Below are 25,538 nucleotides of genomic sequence, written 5' to 3'. Positions count from 1 at the left end.
ATCACACAGAGGACACAGACATGAAAGAATAGAGGACTCACACACACACACACACACACACACACACACACACACACACACACACACACACACACACACACACACACACACACACACACACACACACACACACACACACACACACACACACACACACACACTGGAGGGGTGTATCTGGTGGCAGATGGGGAGCAGTCTGGTTCCTTGGCAGCTCAGGAGAGAGAACCCACATTTCTCTACCAGAATCAGTGGACACACTCACGGACATGGGGAAGAGAGAGAAGGAGAGGAGGAACCTGCACTTTGTCATTGTGCCCTGGACCAGACAAATACAATACAGTCAGCAGCATCTTAAACCAAATCAAATGTTATTTGTCACATGCGCCGAGGGGTGAAAGTATAATTAATTTATTCCCGGTACGGGACCTCCTATATGTGCACGCGCTTGCGAGTGTATGAATTTTTTTTATGGGCCTAAACATAGAATTACATACAGTGCATCCGGAAAGTATTCAGACCCCTTGACTTTATCCACATTTTGTTACGTCACAGACTTATTCTAAAATGGATTAAATAAATGTTTTACCTCATCAATCTACACAAAATACCCAATAATGACAAAGCAAAAAAAAAAGAAATACCTTATTTACATAAGTATTCAGACCCTGTGCTATGAGACTCGAAACTGAGCTCAGGTGCATCCTGTTTCCATTGATCATCCTTGAGATGTTTCTACAACTTGATTGGAGTCCACCTGTGGTATATTCAATTGACTGGACATGATTTGGAAAGCCACACACCGGTCTATATAAGATACCACAGTTGGCAGTGCACGTCAGAGCAAAAACCAAGCCTATGAGGTCGAAGGAATTGTCCGTAGAGCTCCGAGACAGGATTGTGTTGAAGCACAGATCTGAGGAAGGATACCAAAAAATTTCTGTAGCATTGAAGGTCCCCAAGAACACAGTGGGCTCCATCATTCTTAAATGGAAGATGTTTGGAACCACCAAAACTCTTCCTAGAGCTGGCAGCCCGGCCAAACTGAGCAATCGGGAGAGAAGGGCCTTGGTCAGGGAGGTGATGGTCACTCTGACAGAGTTCCAGAGTATTCCACCAATCAGGCCTTTATGGTAGAGTGGCCAAACGGAAGCCACTCCTTGGTAAAAGGCACATGACAGCCCTCTTGGAGTTTGCCAAAAGGCACCTAAATTACTTGTTTCTCATGGTCTGATGAAACCAAGATTGAACTCTTTGTCCTGAATGCTAAGCGTCACGTCTGGAGGAAACCTGGCACATTCCCTACGGTGAAGGATGGTGGTGGAGACTAGTCAGGATCAAGGGAAAGATTAATGGAGCAAAGTACAGAGAGATCCTTGATGAAAACTTGCTCCAGAGCTCTCAGGACCTCAGACTGGGGTGAAGTTTCACCTTCCAACAGGACAATGACCCTAAGCACACAGCCAAGACAACGCAGGAGTGGCTTCGGGACAAGTCTCTGAATGTCCTTGAGTGGCCCAGCCAGAGCCTGGACTTGAACCCGATCTAACCTCTCTGGAGACACCTGAAAATATCTGTGCAGCGACGCTCCCCATCCAACCTGACAGAGCTTGAGAGGATCTGCAGAGAAAAATGGGATAAACTCTCCAAATACAGGTGTGCTAAGCTTGTAGCGTCATACCCAAGAAGACGAGGCTGTAATCGCTGCCAAAGGTGCTTCAACAAAGTACTGAGTAAAGGGTCTGAATACTTATGTAAATGTAATATTTCAGTTTTTTATTTATTTATATATTTTGCATAAAATTCAAAAACCTGGTTTGGCTATGTCATAATGGGGTATTTTGTGTAGATTGATGAGGAAAAAAGCATTTGACACATCTTAGAATAAGGCTGTAACGTGACAAAATCAACTGGTGGAAAAAGTCAGCTGGTTTGAATACTTTCCGAATGCACTGTATAGAATCCCTATTAATTGACTCAATGTATTACCATTTATTGTGGCATAAACACAACCAGTCCTGATGTCAAACAATCACTTCAAAGGGCTCCTTTACTAGACTACACGCGCACGTTCGTCCACTTGCAACGTATAGTACCTTCAGAAAGTATTCATACCCTTGACTTATTACACATCTTGTCGTGTTACAGCCTGCATTCCAAACGGATAATATATTTATTTCTCACCCATCTACACACAATAACCCATAATGACAAAGTGCAAACATGTTTTTGGACATTTTTGCAAAAGTATTCACCCTCCCTGTAGCTCAGTTGGTAGAGCATGGTGTTTGCAATGCCAGGGTTGTGGGTTTGATTCCCATGGGGGGCCAGCACAGAAAAAAGTAAATGTATGAAATGAAATGTATGCATTCACTACTGTAAGTCGCTCTGGATAAGAGTGTATGCTAAATGACTAAAATGTGATGTAAATGTATTCTAAAATTAAATATAGAAATATCACATTTATATAAGTCTTCACACCCCCTGTTAGAATAACCTTTGGCAGCAATTACAGCTGTGAGTCTTTCTGGGTAAGTCTGTAAGGGCTTTGCACACCAGGATTGTACAATATTTACACATTATTTTTGTTTCAATTATTGAGTTTTAGGTTATTATCCTGCTGAAAGGTGCATTTTTCCCCGGTGTTTGGTGGAAAGCAGACTGAACCAGGTTTTACTCTATGGTTTTGTCTGTGCTTAGCTCTATTCCATTTCTTTTTATCCTAAAAAACTCCCTAGTCCTTGCCAATGACAAGCATATCCATAACATGATGCAGCCACCACCATTCTGGAAGGCGAAGGTTCACCTTCCAACAGGATAACTACCCTTTGGGGCGGCAGGTAGCCTAGTGGTTAAAGCACTTGGCCAGTAACCGAAAAGTTGCTAGATCGAATCCCTGAGCTGACAAGGTAAACATCTGTTGTTCTGCCCCTGAACAAGGCAGATAGCCCATAGTTCCTAGGCTGTCATTGTAAATAAGAATTTGTTCTTAACTGACTTGCCTGGTTAAATTAAAAAAAAGACTTGAAAATATGAAGAGTGGTACTCAGTGATGTGTCCTGTTAGATTTTCCCCAAACATAATGCTTTGTATTCAGGACATAATTTCTTTGCCACATTTTGTGCAGTTTTACTTTAGTGTCTTATTGCAAACAGTATGCATTTTTTTTGAATATTTTTATTCTGTACAGGCTTCCTTCTTTTCACTCTGTCATTTAGGTTAGTATTGTGGAGTAACTACAATGTTGTTGATCCATCCTCAGTTTTCTCTTATCACAGCCATTAAACTCTATAACTAATTTGGTGAAAGCCCTGAGCAGTTTCCTTCCTCTTAGAGTTAGGAAGGACGGATGTATCTTTGTTGTGACTGGGTGTATTGATACACCATCCAAAGTGTTATTAATAACTTCACCATCCTCAAAGTGATATTCAATGTCTGCTTATTTACCCTTCTACTGTACCAGTAAGTGCCCTTCTTTGCGAGGCATTGGGACATCTCCTAGGTCTTTGTGGTTGAATCTGTGTTTGAAATTTGCTGTTCGACTGGGGACCTTACAGATAATTGTACACTACATATACAAAAGTATGTTGACACCCCTTCAAATTAGTGGATTCGGCTAGTTCAGCCACACCCGTTGCTGACAGATGCATAAAATTGAGCACACAGCCATGCAATCTCCATATAAAACATTGGCAGTAGAATGGCCTTACTGAAGAGCTCAGTGACTTTCAACGTGGCACTGTCATAGGATGCCACCTTTTCAACAAGTCAGTTCATTCGATTTCTGCCCTGCTAGAGCTTCCCTGGTCAACTGCAATTGCTGTGATTGTGAAGTGGAAACGTCTAGGAGCAACAACGGCTCAGCCATGAAGTGGTAGGACACACAAGCTCACAGAATGGGACCACCGAGTGCTGAAGCGCATAGCGTGTAAAAATTGTCTGTTCTCGGTTGCAACACTCACTACCGAGTTCCAAACTGCCTCTGGAAGCAACGTCAGCAGTGATAAATCACACTTCACCATCCGGCAGTCCGACGGATGCATCTGGGCTTGGCGGATGCCAGGAGAACGCTAGCTGCCCCAATGCATAGTAACAACGGTAAAGTTTGGTGGAGGACTCACATACTTTCGATCATGTATGTATGTGTGGAGTACAGAGATGAGGTAGTCATTCAAAAATCCGTTTAAACACTATTATTGCACACAGATTGAGTCCATGCAACATACTATGTGACTTGTTAAGCACATTTTTACTCCTGAACTTATTTAGGCTTGCCATTCCAAAAGGGGCTGAATACTTATTGACTCAAGACATATCAGCTTTTCATTTTGTATTCATTTGTAAACATTTCTAAAAACATAATTTCACTTTGACATTATGAGGTATTGAGTGTAGGCTAGTGACACAAAATCTCAATTTACTCTATTTAAAATTCAGGATGTAACACAACCAGATTTGGAAAAAGTCCAAGGGTGTGAATACTTTCTGAAGGCCGTCTAAACAGTGGTGAATGGAAAGAGACATCTGTTACACAAAACACCAAAAAGTGTCATGACATTTGGCAATTAATGAATCCGTTGCTGTCCGCGTGCGTCTAGGAGTTGACCACTCATCTCTGCCTTGGCAAAATGTTTGTGTTCTCGTAGAACGACATCGCATTTTGGAGCGTAGGCTATACCACAAATTGTTCATGCTTCTGAAATGTGGTAATTATAAAAAGTGGTGTAATAGCCTACAGTTTTCTTGACATTTTGTTTTAATTATTTTGATATGCTCATGTTTTACCGATACGGCCTACCCCCATTATATATTTTGTAGGGACGCCGTACCAAACCGTACCAATTTACTTTCACCCCTGTATGCGCCGAATACAACTGGTGAAAACTGCTGTGGAATGCTTGCTTACGAGCCCGTCCCAACAATGCAGAGTTTAAAATAGTAACACAAGAGGAATACAATAAAGTACACAAGAATGGAGCTATATACAGGGAGTACCAGATCAAGGTATGAGGTACTTTAGGTAGATACAGTTGAAGTCGGAAGTTTACATACACTTAGGTTGGAGTCATTAAAACTCGTTTTTCAACCACTCCACAAATTTCTTGTTAACAAACTATAGTTCTGGCAAGTCGGTTAGGACATCTACTTTGTGCATGACACAAGTCATTTTTCCAACAATTGTTTACAGACAGATTATTTCACTTATAATTCACTGTATCACAATTCCAGTGGGTCAGAAGTTTACATACACTAAGTTGTCTGTGCCTTTAAACAGCTTGGAAAATTCCAGAAAATGATGTCATGGCTTTAGAAGCTTCTGATAGGCTAATTGACATAATTTCAGTCAATTGGAGGTGTACCTGTGGATGTATTTCAAGGCCTACCTTCAAACTCAGTGCCTCTTTGCTTGACATCATGGGAAAATCAAAAGAAATCAGCCAAGACCTCAGAAAAAAGTTGTAGACCTCGACAAGTCTGGTTCATCCTTGGGAGCAATTTCCAAACGCCTGAAGGTACCACGTTCATATGTACAAACAAGAGTACGCAAGTATAAACACCATGGGACCACGCAGCCGTCATACCGCTCAGGAAGGAGACGCATTCGGTCTCCTAGAGATGAACGTACTTTGGTGCAAAAAGTGCAAATCAATCCCAGAACAACAGCAAAGGACCTTGCGAAGATGCAGGAGATAACAGGTACAAAAGTATCTATATCCACAGTAAAATCAGTCCTATATCGATATAACCTGAAAGGCCGCTCAGCAAGGAAGAAGCCACTGCTCCAAAACCACATAAAAAGCCAGACTACGGTTTGCAACTGCACAAGGGGACACAGATCGTACTTTTTGGAGGATTGTCCTCTGGTCTGATGAAACAAAAATAGAACTGTTTGGCTACAATGACCATCGTTATGCTTGGAGGAAAAAGGGGGAGGCTTGCAAGCCGAAGAACACCATCCCAACCGTGAAGCACGGTGGGTGTCAGCATCATGTTGTGGGGGTGCTTTGCTGCATGAGGGACTGGTGCACTTCACAAAATAGATGGCATCATGAGAAAAAAAAAGATTTGGATATATTGAAGCAACATCTCAAGACATTAGTCAGGAAGTTAAAGCTTGGTCGCAAATGGGTCTTCCAAATGGACAATGACCCCAAGCATACTTCCAAAGTTGTGGCAAAATGGCTTAAGGACAACGAAGTCAAGGTATTGGAGTGGCCATCACAAAGCCTTGACTTCAATCCTATAGAAAATGTGTGGGCAGAACTGAAAAAGCGTGTGCGAGCAAGGAGGCCTACAAACCTGACTCAGTTACACCAGCTCTGTCAGGAGGAATGGGCCAAAATTCACCCAACTTATTGTGGGAAGCTTGTGGAAGGCTACCCGAAACATTTGACCCAAGTTAAACAATTTAAAGGCAATGCTACCAAATACTAATTGAGTGTATGTAAACTTCTGACCCACTGGGAATGTGATTAAAAAAATCAAAGCTGAAATAAATGATTCTCTCCACTATTATTCTGACATTTCACATTCTTAAAATAAAGTGGTGATCCTAACTGACCTAAGGCAGGAAAAATTTACAAGGATTAAATGTCAGGAATTGTGGAAAAACTGAGTTTAAATGTATTTGGCTAAGGTGTATGTACATTTCCAACTTCAACTGAATGTACAGTATATGAAGGCAGGGTAAAGTGACTAGGCATCAGGATAGATAATAAAACAATTAAAATAGAGAACAGTGTAGGAGCAGCAAATTCTGAGTGTAAAAGTGTGAGTGTGAAAGTGTTATGTGTATGTATGTATGTGTGTTTGTGTTGTGTCGGCATGCGTGTGTGTGCATATGTAGTGTATGTGAATGTGTGTGGGTTTTGTGTGGGAGTGTCAATGTAGTGTGTGTGAGTGAGTGTGTATACATAGTCTAGTAAGTGTGAGTAGAGTCAGTGCAGATAGTTCGGGTACCATTCATTGACTATTTAGCAATCTGGCTATTTAGCAGTCTAATGGCTTTGGGTAGAAGCTGTCACGGAGTCCGTTGGTCCGAGAGCCAAAGCTCCAGTACCGTTTGCTGCACGGTAGCAGATTGAATAGTCTATGGCTTGGGTGGCTGGAGTCTTTGTCAATTTTTTTGGGCCTTCCCCTGACACCGCCTGATATAGAGGTCCTGGATGCCAGGGAGCTTTGCTCCAGTGATGTTCTAGGCTGTCCGTACCACCCTCTGTAGCACTTTGGGCGGTGCATTTGCCATACCAAGCGGTGATGCATCCAGTCAAGATGCTTTCAGTGGTGTAGTTTTCAGTGGTGTAGTCAAGATGCTTTCAGTGGTGGATCCAAGGACCCATGCCAAAACTTTTCAGCCTCCTCAGGGGGAAGAGGTGCTGCCGGGTGGACCATTTTAAGTCCTTAGTGATGTGTACGCCAATGAACTTGAAGCTCTTGTCCCACTCCACAAGAGCCCGTGCTCTCCCCTCTTTCTCCAATAGTCCACTATCAGCTCCTTGGTCTTGTTGAAGTTGAAGGAGAGGTTGTTGTCCTGGCACCAAACTGCTAAGTCTCTGACCCCCTCCCTGTAGGCTTATTCATCGTGTCGGTGATTAGGCCTACCACCGTCGTGTCGTCAGCAAACTTGATGATGGTGTTGGAGTCATGCATGGCCATTCAGTAGTGGTTGAACAGGAGGGGACTAAGCACACACCCCTGAGGGGCCCCCGTGTTGGGTTAACGTGGCGGAGGTATTGTTGCCTACCCTCACCACCTGGGGCCGGCCTATCAGGAGGTCCAGGGTCCAGCTGCAAAGGGAGGGGTTCAGTCCGAGAGTCCCTAGGTTGGTGATGAGCTTGAGGGCACTATGGTGTTGAACGCTGATCTGTAGTCGATGAACAGCATTCTCATATAGTTATTTCCCCTCTTGTCCAGATGGGAGAGGGCAGTGTGAAGTGCAATTAAGATTGCGTTATCTGTGGATCTCTTGGGGTGGTATGCGAATTGGAGTGGGTCTTTAATGTCTGGGATGATGGTGTTGATGTGTCTCATGTCCAGCCTTTCAAAGCACTTCACAATTACAAATGAGTGCTACAGGACGATTGTCATTTAGGCAGGTTACCTTGGAGCTTGTTTCATGTCTCGTCAGAGGTCGTAGGGGGCTTTCTTGTATGTGTCCATGTCCGTGTCCCGTTCATTGTAAGCGATAGGTCTAGCCATTAGCCCATTGTGGATATTGCCTATAATCCATGTTTTTTTTATTTGGATCCAATCTTATAGTCACGGTGGGGACGACATCGTCTACGCACTTATTGATGAAGCCTGTGACTGTTGTGGTAAACTCCTCAATGCTATCGGATGAATCCCGGAACACATCGCAATCTGTACTAGCCAAACAGTCTTGTAGCCGCGCGTCTTCTATATTCAACCACTTCTGTATTGAGGGCATCACTGGTACTTCCCGTTTGAGCTTTTGTTTCTAACACGGAAGCAGGAGAATGGAGTCGTGGTCAGTTTTGCCAAAAGGAGGACGAGGGAGGGCCTTGTATGCATTTCTGTGGGTAGAATAAAGTGCCGCATGGAACGTGTTGGTAGGAGTGAAGTAGGACGGTTTTAAGTCTTCCTGGGTTAAAGTCTCCGCCCACTAGAAGCACTGCCTCTGGGTGAGCGGTTTCTTTAATGTTTATGGCCCCAGTTTACAGTTTGCTGAGTGCCAGAGTGGTGTTGGCTTATGGAGGGATGTAGACAGCTGTGATAATTACGATGAGGACTCTCTTGGTAGATAAAAGCCTGCTGCTTACCATGTGGTATACTATATCAGGTGAGTGAAAGCTTGAGATTCCCTTCACACTTGAAGCAGCACGCCAGTTGTTATTTACAAAAAAACACAATCCACCTCTTTTCGACTTCCCCGAGGCCGCCTTCCAATCCTGCCGCTGCATGGACAATCCACAAGTACTACGTGCGTAGCGTCATCATCCAGCCACGTTTCAGTAAGATATATAATATGGCAGCTTTTCTAGTCTCTCTGATAGGAGACTCTCGAACGAAGCTCATCCATCTTATTCTCCAGTGACTGGACATTTGCCAGTAGAACATAGGGGAGCGGCGTTCTGTTTTCTCATCGCAACCAATTTCACCACCTCGTCTCCACCGGCTGCGTTTTGGTAGCCCCTGGAACAATGAATAAGGTCCGGTAAGAACAGTGGAACAGCTGAGTCGCATTTGAAGTTGAAATCGAGGTTCGTAACTGTTGATCTGATGTCCAGAAGTGCTTGGTGGTCATGTGTGATAATAGTATACACTTTCTTTACAAAAATAATTAAGATAAACATGATTAAAGTCACTATATACCAAAGTTGGGGTTGAACTCGTAAGATGTCGCCCTTCTCTGTCGGTGCCATCTTCATGAGGTGTTGCTGTATCTCTCAACTCTCTCTCTCCCTCTCTCTCTTTCACTATGTGCGTGCATGGATGCGTGCATCTAAGGAGAATATCTTTGGGGTTGGGGCTTGCAGTCTGTAAATGTGATTGGCAATTGGTGGTCCTAGTGTAATGTTGTAACGGGGGGAGGAGGGTTTCGTAGAGAGTAACAAGATTAGTGTTAATCACACTGATATTCCCCAAGGAGATTCTGAATAGACAATGACAGAGACATGGTAGGTCTGCAGACCACACCCTTCATCCCCCGACCCCAGACAACTACGCCCTCAGCGACCCCTCTATGACCTTTAGACCAGGACTCCTCAAGTCTGGGTCCATCTAGGATCAGGTCCCCTCTGTCAATGTATTCATTATGATCAGCATTATATCAGCATTTCCACTCTGAGACTCTGTTTGTTGGTTTTCATTATTACCACTTACTTTCATTGACAAGACTCCATTAAATGGCTGTGGCTATTTGAAGTATTCCTGATAACTATTCCGCAGAAAAGTCGTAGAGCTATTACCCAACTGCCTGAACTGTTTTTAGGGTGAAAGGTGCTGTAGTAAGATGCCACATCAGACTCATTAATTGGCTGCTAATGTCTGTCTCAGACTCATTAGTCAGCTTTTAATGTCTGTCAGATGTTATCTGTCCACTGGCAGCGGGAGAGATGGATCACATGACTCGAGTCAGTGGCTTCAGTAATAAAGGGAGCACGGGTTGCCAAATTGGACAGGTGGCTACACCAGGATGGCGTGAGAGAGGGAGATAAAAAGAGGGACTAGGCATTTCTGTATACACTGAGTGTACAAAATATTAAGAACACCTTCCTAATATTGAGTTGCACCCCCCCCCCCCTTTTTGCCCTCAGAACAGCCTCAATTTGTCGGGGCATGGACTCTACAAGGTGTCGAAAGTGTTCCACAGGGATGCTTCCCACAGTTGTGTCAAGTTGGCTGGTGGTGGACCATTCTTGATAAACACGAGAAACTGTTTAGCGTGAAAAACCCAGCAGCACTGCAATTCTTGACACAAACCGGTGCTCCTCGCACCTACTACCATACCTGTTCAAAGGCACTAAAATATTTAGTCTTGCCCATTCACCCACTGAATGGTACACATACACAATCCATGTCTCAATTGTCTCAATGCTTAAAAATCCTTCTTTAACCCATCTCCTCCCCTTCATCTACACTGACTGAAGTGGATTTAACAAGAGACATCAATAAGGGATCATAGCTTTCACCTGGATTCACCTGGTCAGTCTATGTCATGGAAAGAGCAGGTGTTCTTAATGTTTTGTATATTCAGTGTATGCTATTTTACGCTGGGGGGACTGCCTGTCACCCCTCTACCAGTACCAGTGGGCATTCAAACTTGCATGCACGTACACACACAAAACACGCACACCAGGGTTACCGTGGGAATGCCTCTGGCATTGCGTTGGTCAATGAGGTGATGCATTTAAATGGAAATCCTGAAAGAAATGCAAACCCTGGCTGTGTGTGTGTGTGTATGTATGTGCGTGCATGCGACTGTGTGCGCGTGTGTTTGAGTGTCTAAACCCCGTCTCTCTCCTCCCAGTCACACACACATTAGGGTACGGTTGGCTGGCTATTAAAGACACCCCACAGCCACTCCCACTGTGTAAGACCAGGCGAGATTAGCCTGTTCTATTACCACACTAATCTAGTGACCAAAAGACCACAATGACATCCTACAGAGAGCGGGAGAGAGAGAGAGACGAGAGACAGAGGGGAGAATTTTTTAATTTAAGCATTCATTCTAACAGCGATTCCATTCTCTTAACATGGTTTCTTCAGTGGCAGCCTGCGTAGACAGACGGACAGATTAAGAACGGGTGTCTATCTTCGTGCTCCGGTCTCCCTCAAACTCTATTAGAGTGGGCGAGTGGGCGCACATGTATCTATAGGACAGAGTGTGTTTTGTGCGAGAGGGTTTAGTCTGTGGGAGAGAGGAGTGTGTCTAACACTATTAACGGGATCAACTCTTCAAAAAGACTGTCCCAGCATATCTGCCCCACACCCCTAACCCACAGGGCAGCTTTGTGTTGGTGTGAGTGTGTGTGTTTGTGTGTCTATCTCAGATCATATGCAAAACCCTGGTGTAGAATGTTTGAGTATCCAAGGTGATATGCCTGTTGTCTCCAGCTGGCAAGGATTTTATTTAATCCAAAATCAAATATCCCTGATTTGAATGTGAAATTGAGGTTTGGTTTTGTGCAAGTACATGTCGTTGCTAAAGTGACATATCTGTGTTGTACTACTATGGATGTCCTTCACCTATGCTGTCCATGTGTGTGCCCGAAGTTCTCTCCTGCTGTGTGTGTGTCACAGTGTGTGTGTGTCTCCGTGTGTGTTTAGCAGATGGCTCTCTCCACACCACTGAACGTTTTAACAGAATGCCTCCCAGCACCCTTCACTTTAATCCACCTGGCTTTGCCGCCGGTCAGACCACACCAGTGCACACACTTCCCTTAGTTACACAAACACACACACATCATACACACACTTCCCAATCGCACACACACTTCCGCATCTGCGTCAAAAAGAAGTTCAGACAGAAATTACCCATTTGAGTCATTTTCATTATTCCTATTTTACAATGTACAACCTAGATAATAAGAAGACTATAAATAGAATGAAATCCTTTATGTACCTGATTGTATTTCCAAACAGTAACATTTACAAAGACATGTAATACCTAGAGTATATGTTAATCGTTGACTAGATAAAACTAGCTAATACCATTGTTAATGTGTTCATCCTAAATAAAAAGCCATTAAGAGCTTGGCACACATACATTCTATCACAAAACGCTTTCCTGCCCACATTTCTGTCTTTGAATATCCCAAACTGGTCCTCAAAGACAAGCACACACACCAGGGTTGAGGTCAATTCCATTTCAATTCCAGTCTATTCAGAAAGTAAACCAAATTCTAATTGAACATTTTACTGATTGAAAAGCATTGGTAGAGAATTGGAGTTGGAATGTCATTGTATTTTCTGAATTGACTGGAATTTAAATGGAATTGACCCCAACCCTGACACACACACACACACACACACACACACACAGTGATGCTTCAGAACTACACTTTATCAGCTCGTCCATTAAGTTTTTCTCGACTTCCAGATGACATTCAATTTGTCCTGTTTTTATTTGTTGAACTATGCTTCACTATTAACTTACAAGTCCTTGTTGGTGAATATTTGTAGCACTCATTAGTCCTTGTCTACAAAGCTCAATGGATGGATGACTTCTTAGTGGGAATGGGAGCTGGAGTCCTTCTGGTATAAAGATAAATGGGTAGTGTAGTCCTGAGATGCATATGAGGCAAACTGGAGGTGTCTATTCCGTTTTGAAATGTGTACGGGAGAGAAACTAAACTGAAAACAATGGCACCACTCTGAACGAGCGACAGACACTTTTCCCGCATGACAAGTCGATGTGACACAAAATCAACAACAACAAAAAATGTACAAAAAAGAAATCAGGAGCAGATGAAACGTTATTTACACGGACACGTATGTACAAAAAGTAAACAAAAAAGGGGCAAAATGTCTCGTTGTTTCCTCAGTGTTGCAGTGAAACTATCTTCAGCAGCTTCTTCAGCCTCAGGTCAAACCTCAGGTCATAGTTCAAAGGTCAAAGTTTATAGGGTTTATAAAAGTGCTGCTTTTCTCTCTTCCGTTCATATTTTCTGTTGTAGTTTTTTGTATGTTGATGTAATTCCTTGTGAAAATCTCATTCTAAAGTGCATGGATGAGGTAAATAAAATTCATTAAAAACAAATTGTTTAAGTTTTGTATCCATTCACTGGCTCAGACGGGAACCATACTGTCTGGCATCTGTTCCTGTATTTGTTGCATGTGGGACAGCAATACCTGCTGCACACTGGCAAGGATCTGGTCCTGGTGTGATGGTGTGATAATTCCTATACTGGTCATGTCCCTGTAAACATGGAATAATTCAATTAGACATGTTCAGAGTTAAGAAGACCATGAGTACCCACACAGAAAGAAAGACAGAGAGAGAGAGAGAGCGGGGGGGGGGGGGGGGGTAGAGGGAGAGAAATAGAGAGCGGGGGGGGATAGAGGGAGAGAAATAGAGAGCCATAGTGATATATAGAGAGGGGGTGATAGAGAGAGAGAGACACTCACTGATGTGTGAGGGTTAGCAGAGAAATAGAGAGAGCCATAGTGATACAGTGAGGGAAAAAAGTATTTAATCCCCTGCTGATTTTGTATGTTTGCCCACTGACAAAGAAATTATCAGTCTATAATTTTAAATGGTAGATTTATTTGAACAGTGAGAGACAGAATAACAACAAAAAAATCCAGAAGAACGCATGTCAAAAATGTTGATTTGCATTTTAATGAGGGAAATAAGTATTTGACCCCCTCTCAATCAGAAACATTTCTGGCTCCCAGGTGTCTTTTATACAGGTAACGAGCTGAGATTAGGAGCACACTCTTAAAGGGAGTACTCCTAATCTCAGCTTGTTACCTGTATAAAAGACACCTGTCCACAGAAGCAATCAATCAATCAGATTCCAAACTCTCCACCATGGCCAAGACCAAAGAGCTCTCCATGGATGTCAGGGACAAGATTGTAGACCTACACAAGGCTGGAATGGGCTACAAGACCCATCGCCAAGCAGCTTGGTGAGAAGGTGACAACAGTTGGTGCGATTATTTGCAAATGGAAGAAACACAAAAGAACTGTCAATCTCCCTCGGCCTGGGGCTCCATGCAAGATCTCACCTCGTGGAGTTGCAATGATCATGAGAATGGTGAGGAATCAGCCCAGAACTACACGGGAGGATCTTGTCAAAGATCTCAAGGCAGCTGGGACCATAGTCACCAAGAAAACAATTGGTAACACACTACGCCGTCGAGGACTGAAATCTTGCAGCACCCGCAAGGTCCCCCTGCTCAAGCACATATACATGCCCTTCTGAAATTTGCCAATGAACATCTGAATGATTCAGAGGACAACTGGGTGAAAGTGTTGTGGTCAGATGAGACCAAAATGGAGCTCTTTGGCATCAACTCAACTCGCCGTGTTTGGAGGAGGAGGAATGCTGCCTATGACCCCAAGAACACCATCCCCACTGTCAAACATGGAGGTGGAAACATTATGTTTTGGGGGTGTTTTTCTGCTAAGGGGACAGGACAACTTCACTGCATCAAAGGGACGATGGACGGGGCCATGTACCGTCAAATCTTGGGTGAGAACCTCCTTCCCTCAGCCAGGGCATTGAAAATGGGTCGTGGATGGGTATTCCAGCATGACAATGACCCAAAACACACGGCCAAGGCAACAAAGGAGTGGCTCAAGAAGAAGCACATTAAGGTCCTGGAGTGGCCTAGCCAGTCTCCAGACCTTAATCCCATAGAAAATCTGTGGAGGGAGCTGAAGGTTCGAGTTGCCAAACGTCAGCCTCGAAACCTTAATGACTTGGAGAAGATCTGCAAAGAGGAGTGGGACAAAATCCCTCCTGAGATGTGTGCAAACCTGGTGGCCAACTACAAGAAACGTCTGACCTCTGTGATTGCCAACAAGGGTTTTGCCACCAAGTACTACGTCATGTTTTGCAGAGGGGTCAAATACTTATTTTTGACATACGTTTTTCTGGATTTTTTTGTTGTTATTCTGTCTCTCACTGTTCAAATAAACCTACCTCTAAAATTATAGACGGATCATTTCTTTGTCAGTGGGCAAACGTACAAAATCAGCAGGGGATCAAATACTTTTTTCCCTCACTGTGTATAGAGAGGGGGGGATAGAGAGAGACTCACTGATGTGTGAGGGTTAGCAGGCTGTCAGGGCTGGTGTATCCAGCAGTAGTGAGCGTGTCTCTATACATGCCCATCCCGATAGCCTGAAGACAGTCTTCTGCTGACCACACTGACACAAACTCTGGGCCTACTACAGGCTCCAACAGACTGGGAACAGGTCTGCACAGAGAGATAAAGACAGAGGATGAGATAGTTATGGGGAGTGAGTGTTCTGCTGGAAAAACACATTGAAAAAGTTTGCAACGAAAGACATCGTGTCCCGTGTGTGTACCTGTCTCCTCCTGTCCTCCTCAGAGTGGTGGTCGGGTTGCGGATCAGTTTGTCCAGCATGTTGAGGATCTGTGTGAAGCTGGGTCTGTGTGTTCTCTCTGTCTGCCAGCAGTCTAACATCAGCTGGTGTAGACACACAGGACAGTCCATTGGAGGGGGCAGACGGTAGCCCTCATCTATTGCTTTTATCACCTGGAGAGAGAGAGGGAGGGAGAGAGACATTTGTAATGTCTTTCTTCTTTTGGAACTTTTGTGAGTGTAACGTTTACTGTTCACTTTTATTGATTATTTCACTTTTGTTTTCTAAGGGAAAATGGCGCCGGAAGAAATGGCAGCAGTTTTACAGGTGCCCAACCAATTGTGCTACCATGTGTTTTTTTGCGTTATTTGTAACTTATTTTGTACATAATGTTTCTGCCACCGTATCTTACGGCCAAAAGAGCTTCTGGATATCAGGACAGCGATCACTCACCTCGGATTAGAAGAAGATTTTTTCTACATTTTACATTTTTTGTCATTTAGCAGACGCTCTTATCCAGAGCGACTTACAGTAGTGAATGCATACATTTCATACTTTTTTTCCCTCCGTACTGGTCCCCCGTGGGAATCGAACCCACAACCCTGGCGTTGCAAACACCATGCTCTACCGACTGAGCCACACGGGACCATGGGAGAGCACAGACTGCCCCCTCCTCGTCTCACCGTGTGCTGTTCTATCTTGCCGGTGCTAGGGGGATTTCTACAACAAGGACGACGCACAAGACATTCTACGAACACCGACATCCCCGTTATTTGCAAGAGGAAGCGACGCAGGTACAGAGGACAAAGAGCCGGATGCCTGGTCAAGACCCGGAGAAGGCGAGTGGGAAAGCTGCCGTACCATCAATATTACTCGCCAACGTTCAATCATTGGACAATAAACTAGACGAGGTACGATCACAAATATCCTACCAACGGGACATCAAAAACTGTAATATCCTATGTTTCACCGAATCGTGGCTGAATGACGACATGGATATTCAGCTAGCGGGATATACGCTGCACCGGCAAGATAGAACAGCACACGGTGAGACGGGGGGGGGGGGGGGGCAGTCTGTGCATATTTGTAAACAACAGCTGGTGCACGAAATCTAAGGAAGTCTCTTGATTTTGCTCGCCTGAAGTAGAGTATATTGTGATAAATTGCAGGCCACACTACTTGCCTAGAGAGTTTTCAGCTATACTTTTCGTGGCTGTTTATTTACCACCACAGACAGATGCTGGCACTAAGACCGCACACTCAGTCAGCTGTATAAGGAAATAAACCACTCACCCAGAGGCGGCGCTCCTAGTGGCCGGAGACATTAATGCAGGGAAACTTAAATCAGTTCTACTAAATTTCTATCAATATGTTAAATGTGCAACCAGAGGGAAAAAATTCTAGATCCCCTGTACTCCACACACAGAGACGCGTACAAAGCTCTCCCTCGCCCTCCATTTGGTAAATCTGACCACAACTCTATCCTCCTGATTCCTGCTTACAAGCAAAAATTAAAGCAGGAAGCACCAGAGACTTGTCTATAAAAAAGTGGTCAGATGAAGCAGATGCTAAACTACAGGACTGTTTTGATATCAAAGACTGGAACATGTTCCAGGATTCTTCCGATGGCATTGAGGAGTACACCACATCAGTCACTGGATTTATCAATAAGTGCATCGAGGACATCATCCCCACAGTGACTGTACGTTCATACCCCAACCAGAAGCCATGAATTACAGGAAACATTCGTACTGAGCTAAAGGGTAGAGCTGCCGCTTTCAAGGTGCAGGACTCTAACCCGGAAGCTTACAAGAAATCCTCCTATGCCCTGCGACGAACCATCAAACAGGCAAAGCGTCAATACAGGACTACGATTGAATTATACTACACCGGCTCCGATGCTCGTCGTATGTGGCAGGGATTGCAAACTATTACAGACTACAAAGGGAAGTACAGCGAGCTGCCCAGTGACACAAGCCTACCAGACGAGCTAAATCACTTCTATGCTCGCTTCGAGGCAAGCAACACTGAGGCATGCATGAGAGCATCAGCTGTTCCAGACGACTGTGTGATCACGCTCTCCGTAGCCGACGTGAGTAAGACCTTTAAACAGGTCAACATACACAAGGCTGCGGGGCCAGACAGATTACCAGGTCGTGTGCTCCGGGCATGTGCTGACCAACTGGCAGGTGTCTTCACTGACATTTTCAACATGTCCCTGATTGAGTCTGTAATACCAACATGTTTCAAGCAAACCACCATAGACCCTGTGCCCAAGAACACAAAGGCAACCTGCCTAAATGACTACAGACCCGTAGCACTCACGTCCGTAGCCATGAAGTGCTTTGAAAGGTTGGTAATGGCTCACATCAACACCATTATCCCAGAAACCCTAGACCCACTCCTATTTGCATACCGCTCAAACAGATCCACAGATGATGCAATCTCTATTGTACTCTACACTGCCCTTTCCCACCTAGACCAAAGGAACACCTATGTGAGAATGCTATTCATTGACGACAGTTCAGCGTTCAACACCATAGTACCCTCAAAGTTCATCACTAAGCTAAGGATGCTGGGACTAAACACCTCCCTCTACAACTGGATCCTGGACTTCCTGACCGGCCGCCCCCAGGTGGTGAGGGTAGGTAGCAACACATCTGCCACGCTGATCCTCAACACTGGAGCTCCCCAGGGGTGCGTGCTCAGTCCCCTCCTGTACTCCCTGTTCACCCACGACTGCATGGCCAGGCACGACTCCAACACCATCATTAAGTTTGCAGTCGACACAACAGTGGTAGGCCTGATCACAGACAACGACGAGACAGCCTATAGGGAGGAGGTCAGAGACCTGGCCGGGTGGTGCCAGAATAACAACCTATCCCTCAACGTAACCAAGACTAAGGAGATGTGGACTACAGGAAAAGGAGGACCGAGCACGCCCCCATTCTCATCGACGGGGCTGTAGTGGACCAGGTTGAGAGCTTCAAGTTCCTTGATGTTCACATCAACAACAAACTAGAATGGTCCAAACACACCAAGATAGTCGTGAAGAGGGCACGACAAAGCCTATTCCCCCTCAGGAAACTAAAAAGATTTGGCATGGGTCCTGAGATCCTCAAAAGGTTCTACAGCTGCAACATCGAGAGCATCCTGACTGGTTGCATCCCTGCCTGGTACGGCAATTGCTCGGCCTCTGACCGCAAGGCACTACAGAGGGTAATGCGTACGGCCCAGTACATCACTGGGGTTAAGCTGCCTGCTATCCAGGACCTCTACACCAGGCGGTATCAGAGGAAGGCACTAAAAATTGTCAAAGATCCCAGCCACCCCAGTCATAGACTGTTCTCTCTACTACCGCATGGCAAGCGGTACCGGAGTTCCAAGTCTAGGACAAAAAGGCCTCTCAACAGTTTTTACCTTTTATCTGCCTTGTGTCCCGCCACCCACCACCCGCCAACCCCTCTTTTACACTACTGCTACTCTCTGTTCATCATATATGCATAGTCACTTTAACCATATCTACATGTACAAACTACCTCAATCAGCCTGACTAACCAGTGTCTGTATGTAGCCTCGCTACTTTTATAGCCTCACTACTGTATATAGCCTGTCTTTTTATTGTTGTTTAATTGATTTACTTACCTATTCTTCACCTCATACCTTTTTTGCACTATTGGTTAGAGCCTGTAAGTTAGCATTTCACTGTAAGGTCTACACCTGTTGTATTCGGCACACGTGACAAATTAACTTTAATTTGATCTAGTTCACTTGCTTTGGCAATGTTAACATATGTTTCCCATGCCAATAAAGCCCTTAAATTGAATTGATAGAGAACAGGGTATAGAGAAAGAGGGTAAGAAAGCATGTTTATATTTTAGTCATTTAGCAGACGCTCTTATCCGGAGCGACTTACAGTAGTGAATGCATACATTTCATACATTTATTTTTAGTATTTTTTTCTCCATACTGGTCCCCCGTGGGAATCGAACCCACAACCCTGGCGTTGCAAACACCATGCTCTACCAACTGAACCACATGGGACCATGTTTAACTAACTTTGTCTACAGTGAATACATTTGCAAACATTTCTAAAAACCTGTTTTCACTTTGCCATTATGGGGCATTGTGTGCAGACTGATTTAACCCATTTTAGAATAAGGCTGTAGCATAACAAAATATGGAAAAAGTGGGCTCTGAATACTTTCCAAATGCACTGTAAACGTCTAACTTTGCTTCAGTCCACACAAAAAATATTCCACATTCAGGGGAAAATCCAGGTTTGAGTTATTACATAGAAAACACACTTACATCCTGGTTACTCATGTCCCAATATGGTCTCTCTCCATAGGACATCACCTCCCACATGACCACGCCATAGCTCCAGGTGTCAGAGGATGGAGTGAACTTCCTGTAGGCGATGGCCTCTGGAGAGGTCCATCTGATGGGGATCTTCCCCCCTGGAGAGTGGTACGTCCCAGTCACCTCCTGTAACACATGGGAAGAGAATTTTATTTGAATCCACAGTCTGGCATTAAGGACCCATATTTCAAAGGTGAGTGATCTTACAATCATTGAAACATGAACTTGAGTCTTGAACATGAATCTCACATACTAAATCATTACCCCAGTGTAATAGGCACGTTAGTGTTCTATGTTCTCCTCTGTGTTCTTACCCGTGTGGTGTATGCAGCCTCAGGGTCATCCTCCAGTACTCGGGACAGGCCGAAGTCAGACACCTTACACACTAGGTTGCTGTTGACCAGGATGTTGCGGGCAGCCAGGTCTCGGTGAACGTAGCTCATGTCAGACAAGTACTTCATGCCCGACGCGATGCCACGCAGCATGCCCACCAACTGGATCACGGTGAAATGACCATCGTGTTTCTAACACAGAGAGAGAGAGAGAGACTTTAGAACATGTGTCAAACTAATTCCATGGAGGGCTGAGTGTCTGCAGGTTCACTCCTCCGTAGTACTTGATTGATGAATTCAGGTCACTGACTAGTAAGGAACTCCCCTCATCTGTTTGTCTAGGTCTTAATTGAAAATAAAGACCCCCCCCCCCCCTGCTTTAGAATATAACACACAATACAAAGACATACAGATGGAACTTCTTTCTAATCTTTATTTAACTAGGCAAGTCAGTTAAGAACAAATTCTTATTTATGACAGCCTACCAGGGAACAGTGGGTTAACTGCCTTGTTCAGAACGACACTTTGTCAACTCGGGGATTTGATCCAGCAATCTTTTGGTTACTGGTTCAACGCTCTAACCACTAGGCTACCTGACATTCCAAGGAACATGAGGACCTCTTACCCTGAGGAAGGCGTCAAGAGATCCATTCTCCATGTACTCTGTGATGATCATTACTGGTTTACCTGCACAGGAGACAAACAAGCAGCGATTAAGACAGGGGGGTGTTCCACAAGGATCAGTTTCGGGTCCTCTGCATTTTTATATCTTTATAAATGCAGACAGAACCTGTCAATCTCTGCTTGGATTGTAGCTGTCAATCACTCACATCGCGTGACCACGCCCTCCAGTCTGATGATGTTTGGGTGGTCGAACTGTCCCATGATGCTGGCCTCAGACAGGAAGTCCTGCCTCTGTTTGTTGGAGTATGCTGCCTTCAGACTCTTTATGGCCACGTAGATCTCCCTCTTTCCCTGGAGACGCAGACGGCCACTACACACCTCCCCAAACTCACCTACAACACACACAGACACACACACAGTATAAATAACTACACACCTCCCCAAACTCACCTACAACGCACACAGACACACACACAGTATAAATAACTACACACCTCCCCACACTCACCTACAACACATAGACACACACTATAAATAACTACACACCTCCCCAAACTCACCTACAACACACAGACACACACACACAGTATAAATAACTACACACCTCCCCAAACTCACCTACAACACACACAGACACACACACAAAGTATAAATAACTACACACCTCCCCAAACTCACCTACAACACACACAGACACACACAGTATAAATAACTACACACCTCCCCAAACTCACCTACAACACACACAGCATTAGCATCACACACCTTCAAACCTTGATGATTTACTGTGAGCGTGTGTGTCAGGCTCCCTTACCGATGCCAATGACCTTCTCTATGTGTATGTAGGAGGCGTCAATCTCTTTGGCAAACTCATGAACCGCCTGGTCTGGGTCCTCATAGGTGAACGGGTCCACGTATATCCGCACACCTACAGATGGAGAAAGGGAAGGAGATGGGTTGGGAAAATGAGTTCCACGCAATCCGTGTTCGTGGAATAGGATGAAGGGTGCGTGTGCATGTGTGGTGTGCATGTGTGGTCTTACCTGGGTTTAGGTGTTTCTCCTCATCTGAGTCTTGCTTGGCTTGGCTGTATTTGCCCCTCCTGAAAGAAGAAAGTTAGAGGAAGAAGTGGCGAGCGTCACGGAACACACAATGTGAGTGATTGACAGCTACTTTGACCAATCCAAGCAGAGATTGGCTATTCAAGGCGAGTAGAAGGGAAGAAGAAGAAGGGGGATGGAGGGTGGGAAGGAGAGAATAGTGCCTCGAGTAATATAGGAGGAAAGGTGTGTTATCTTACAGAACCTGTCTGTAACACTACCCATTGTGTCTTTAAGCGGTGTGTGTGTCATACCTTGAGAGCCACTGTCAGTAAAAAGAGGTCTCAAGGGAGAGGTTGTGTGTGAGTGTTTCGAGGCTAGGGGGAAGCTGATACAGTGGCTGTGTTGTTGTGGAGACACTGATGATAGTCAGGGACAAGGGGATTACCAGGTGAACAATCAGACCTTTAGAAGGACAAACTGTCTCCTCTTTAATCCCCCTCCAAAGCCCCAGGTGATCTGTGTGTGTGTGTGTGTGTGTGTGTGTGTGTGTGTGTGTGTGTGTGTGTGTGTTTTAGCAGTTGCTTGTGTTTCTGAGGCCATATGTGTTTGTGCTTGTTTGTACCTGCGGCTGATGATGAAGACTGCGGTGGAGATGAGCAGTAGAATCACACCTCCACTGATTGACAGCAGGAGCAGGGTGGAGTTAGAGGCATCACCAATCAGAGGCAAGGGATCTGTCAGTGGGAGGGGACAACAGGTTATAAACCAGGATGTTTTCATTAAAAACAGGTTCCAAAAAAAATGCAATATCTCTTGCTCAAAAACAGCCAAATAGAATAGAATACATTAGAATGTCTTCTACCTGAGTTGGTGGAGAACTCCAAGGGGCCGCTGAACTCTCCGTATCCGGCGGCGGTGCGAGCGCGCACCTGAAACAAGTAAACAGTAAGCGGACTCAGCCCAGTGATGTCAGCACTGCGAGACGCTGTCTTCATGATGCGGTAGGAGCTCTCCTTCTGATCCTGATTGGACGAGAGAAACGGGAGGGATCTGTTAATGCCTGAGCAGAAATCTGCGGTCAAATACATGAACCTTTCCCAGATACAGAATAACTTAAATACACCCCATTTTAATTGGCAAGTGTAAAGAAAAGGGGTAACGGATGAGGTCATGATCCTAAAATGTAACTTGAAGTTGCAGAACAATGTGATCTGTGTGGTTCTGGAGCGAAATACCTCTCCCTGTGGACTCTAGGCCTATAATCACAAAACCAGACGAGCAAGGACAAACTGTAGCCACACAATTCCAAATCAACTACAAATCCCTCCCACCCATCTAGCTCTCTCTTTCTCTCCCAAGTCCCACACAAAATGTGTATCTCGTATTATCTCCCTCTCTCTTTTTCCATGTCAAACACAAGGAATGCTTTGAAGATTGTTTATTGGTTGTTTTATAGGTCTATTGATACCAGTTTAAGCAGATAGCATGTGAACACTCACAAACATGCATAGATACACAGAACACACACACACCAGTTATAGCTTTCCATAGACTCTTACTAAAAGAAAGTGGCTGTCCCCATAGGAAAACCATTTGAAGAACCCCTTTTGGTTCCAGATAGAATCCTTCTGGGTTCCCTGTAGAAGCCTTTCCACAGAGGGTTCTACCTGGAACCCAAACGAGTTCTCCTATGGGGACAGCCAAAGAACTCTTTTGGAACCCTTTTTTCTAAGAGTGTAAAAAAAAAAATCTGATTTCTGAACCGCGGTTCCCACGAGGCGTCTCACCTTCTCGTAGTACTTGACCTCATACTCCAGGATCACCCCATTGGGACGATCGGGCTGTTGCCATGCCAATGACACACCATGCCTGGTGACATCACCAGCCTGGATGGATGTAACTGGGGAGGGAGCTGAGTGAGTGAGAGAGAGAGAGGTACACATGTTGAAGAACTAGGACAGCCCAAGATATATCACGGCTTTTATGTTTGTGTATTGAATCTCTTGAATAGTTTACCAGACAATAATATATAAGACACATTGGCATAACATCCGCAAAATAAAATAATTCAAGCTACAGGATTGACAGGTTTTCATCCAAATCCACATTTGGAGTTATAAAAAAAACAATTCCCTGAATGTTTGATGGCAATCACAATGACCCAATTCACCACAGCTGAGACCTGGATGACACTTTGACCTTTTCTCTAGGGAACAGGCCACGACCTTTCTCACCTCTTTTCAGCCTGTCTTTCTATCCCTTTATCATTGCCGTTCCCACTTCCTTTCTATCCCTCCATCATTGTCTGTCCCTTCCCTTTCTATCCCTCTAATATAGTCTTCCTCCTATGTCCCTGTATTATTGTGATAGTCCCTCTGACATACTGAATCACAGAAGGGGGTTCAGTCACTGGTCTATGTGACTGTACAGTGTATGATGCTGACTAAAGACAGAAAATAGTTATTTCAGAGTGAATGAGTATTGAATGACAACACTGTTTCTGCCTTTGAGTAATAGTTCCCAGCCCTCTCATTTAGCAACCAGTAGGTTACGCTACGCTACACAGGGAGACAACACACTTCCCACAGGTAGTCAGAGCAGGTGTGTCTGCCACTATCTGGGACTCAGAGCCCGCGTTTACCTAGGCATCTGATCTTTTTCCTTCTTCCATTCATTGATATTTTGACCAATCAGATCAGCTCTGAAAAAGATCTGATGTCAAAAGATCTGATGTGATTGGTCAAAAGGTCAATTCCTGGGAAAAAAATATCAGAATTGGGCTTCCTGTGTAAATGCAGCCAAAGACATTTTAAAGATACTAGAGTCAGTGGGCTGTGTTCCAGTTCACGTACAGTAAACCACACGGAAAAAACACGTACATAAGCACACACTTCATTTGACGCACACTCCCCGTAGACGCTCAAATGAAACACCTCATAAAACTTTACAGACCTAAATGTAGAGGTGATCAAACCAACACACTTTCTCCCCGCACTCAATACACACGCACGCACACACACCGTGGCATAAGCCAATAAGATGATGATCACCATGGCATTCTGTTCATGTCACCGAGACAAGTCACTCCTTGAGAGTTTGACACAAACACACTCAGACACGCACACACGTAACTCCCATGTACTGTTCAGAATGTATTCACACCCCTTAACTTATTCCACATTTTGTTGTGTTAAATTCAAAATGGATTACATGGAAATGTATTGAAAATGAAATACAGAAATATCTCATTTACATAATTATTCACACGCCCGAGTCAATACTTTGTAGAAGCACCTTTGGCATCTAGTACAGCTTTAAGTCGTCTTGGGTATGTCTGTATCAGCTTTGCACATCTGAATTTGTTTCTTGCAAATTTTCTCAAGCTTTGTTATGTTAGATGGGGATTGGCGCTGTATAGCAATCTTCAAGTCTTTCCACAGATTTTCCATGGGATTCAAGTCTGGGCTTTGGCTGGGCCACTCAAGGACTTTCACATTCTTGTTCTGAAGCCATTCCAGCCTTGCTATGGCTGTATATTAGGGGTCATTGTCCCCTGTATCCTTACCCTTCTCCCAGTCTATGCCACCGAAAAGCATCCACATAGCATGATGCTGCCACCACCATGCTTCACGGTAGGGATGGTGTTAGACGGGTGATGAA

The 25,538-nt window shown here is 44.5% G+C and overlaps 1 protein-coding gene across 1 annotated transcript in view; it reads right to left on the bottom strand.

The window, feature by feature from the left end:
• Positions 1 to 11,154: 11,154 nt before the first annotated feature.
• The window catches only part of LOC115169453 (ephrin type-A receptor 4), a 31,864-nt gene continuing 17,480 nt past the window's right edge, over positions 11,155 to 25,538 (bottom strand). Inside the window, exons 7-18 of the mRNA XM_029725086.1 lie at positions 23,666 to 23,790; positions 22,741 to 22,900; positions 22,501 to 22,612; positions 21,879 to 21,937; positions 21,650 to 21,763; positions 21,042 to 21,227; positions 20,837 to 20,898; positions 20,194 to 20,403; positions 19,829 to 20,005; positions 15,500 to 15,690; positions 15,229 to 15,387; positions 11,155 to 13,378 (exon numbers count right to left, since the gene is read on the bottom strand). Of these exons, the coding sequence (XP_029580946.1) occupies positions 13,249 to 13,378; positions 15,229 to 15,387; positions 15,500 to 15,690; positions 19,829 to 20,005; positions 20,194 to 20,403; positions 20,837 to 20,898; positions 21,042 to 21,227; positions 21,650 to 21,763; positions 21,879 to 21,937; positions 22,501 to 22,612; positions 22,741 to 22,900; positions 23,666 to 23,790 (1,685 nt within the window). The 3' untranslated portion in view covers positions 11,155 to 13,248. The remainder of the gene's footprint in view (positions 13,379 to 15,228; positions 15,388 to 15,499; positions 15,691 to 19,828; positions 20,006 to 20,193; positions 20,404 to 20,836; positions 20,899 to 21,041; positions 21,228 to 21,649; positions 21,764 to 21,878; positions 21,938 to 22,500; positions 22,613 to 22,740; positions 22,901 to 23,665; positions 23,791 to 25,538) is intronic.

The sequence above is a fragment of the Salmo trutta genome, chromosome 31, assembly GCF_901001165.1.
Source record: "Salmo trutta chromosome 31, fSalTru1.1, whole genome shotgun sequence".
Taxonomy (NCBI): Eukaryota; Metazoa; Chordata; class Actinopteri; order Salmoniformes; family Salmonidae; genus Salmo; species Salmo trutta.
Note: the sequence above shows the minus strand (reverse complement) of the source record. Positions and strands in the feature narration are given on the sequence as shown.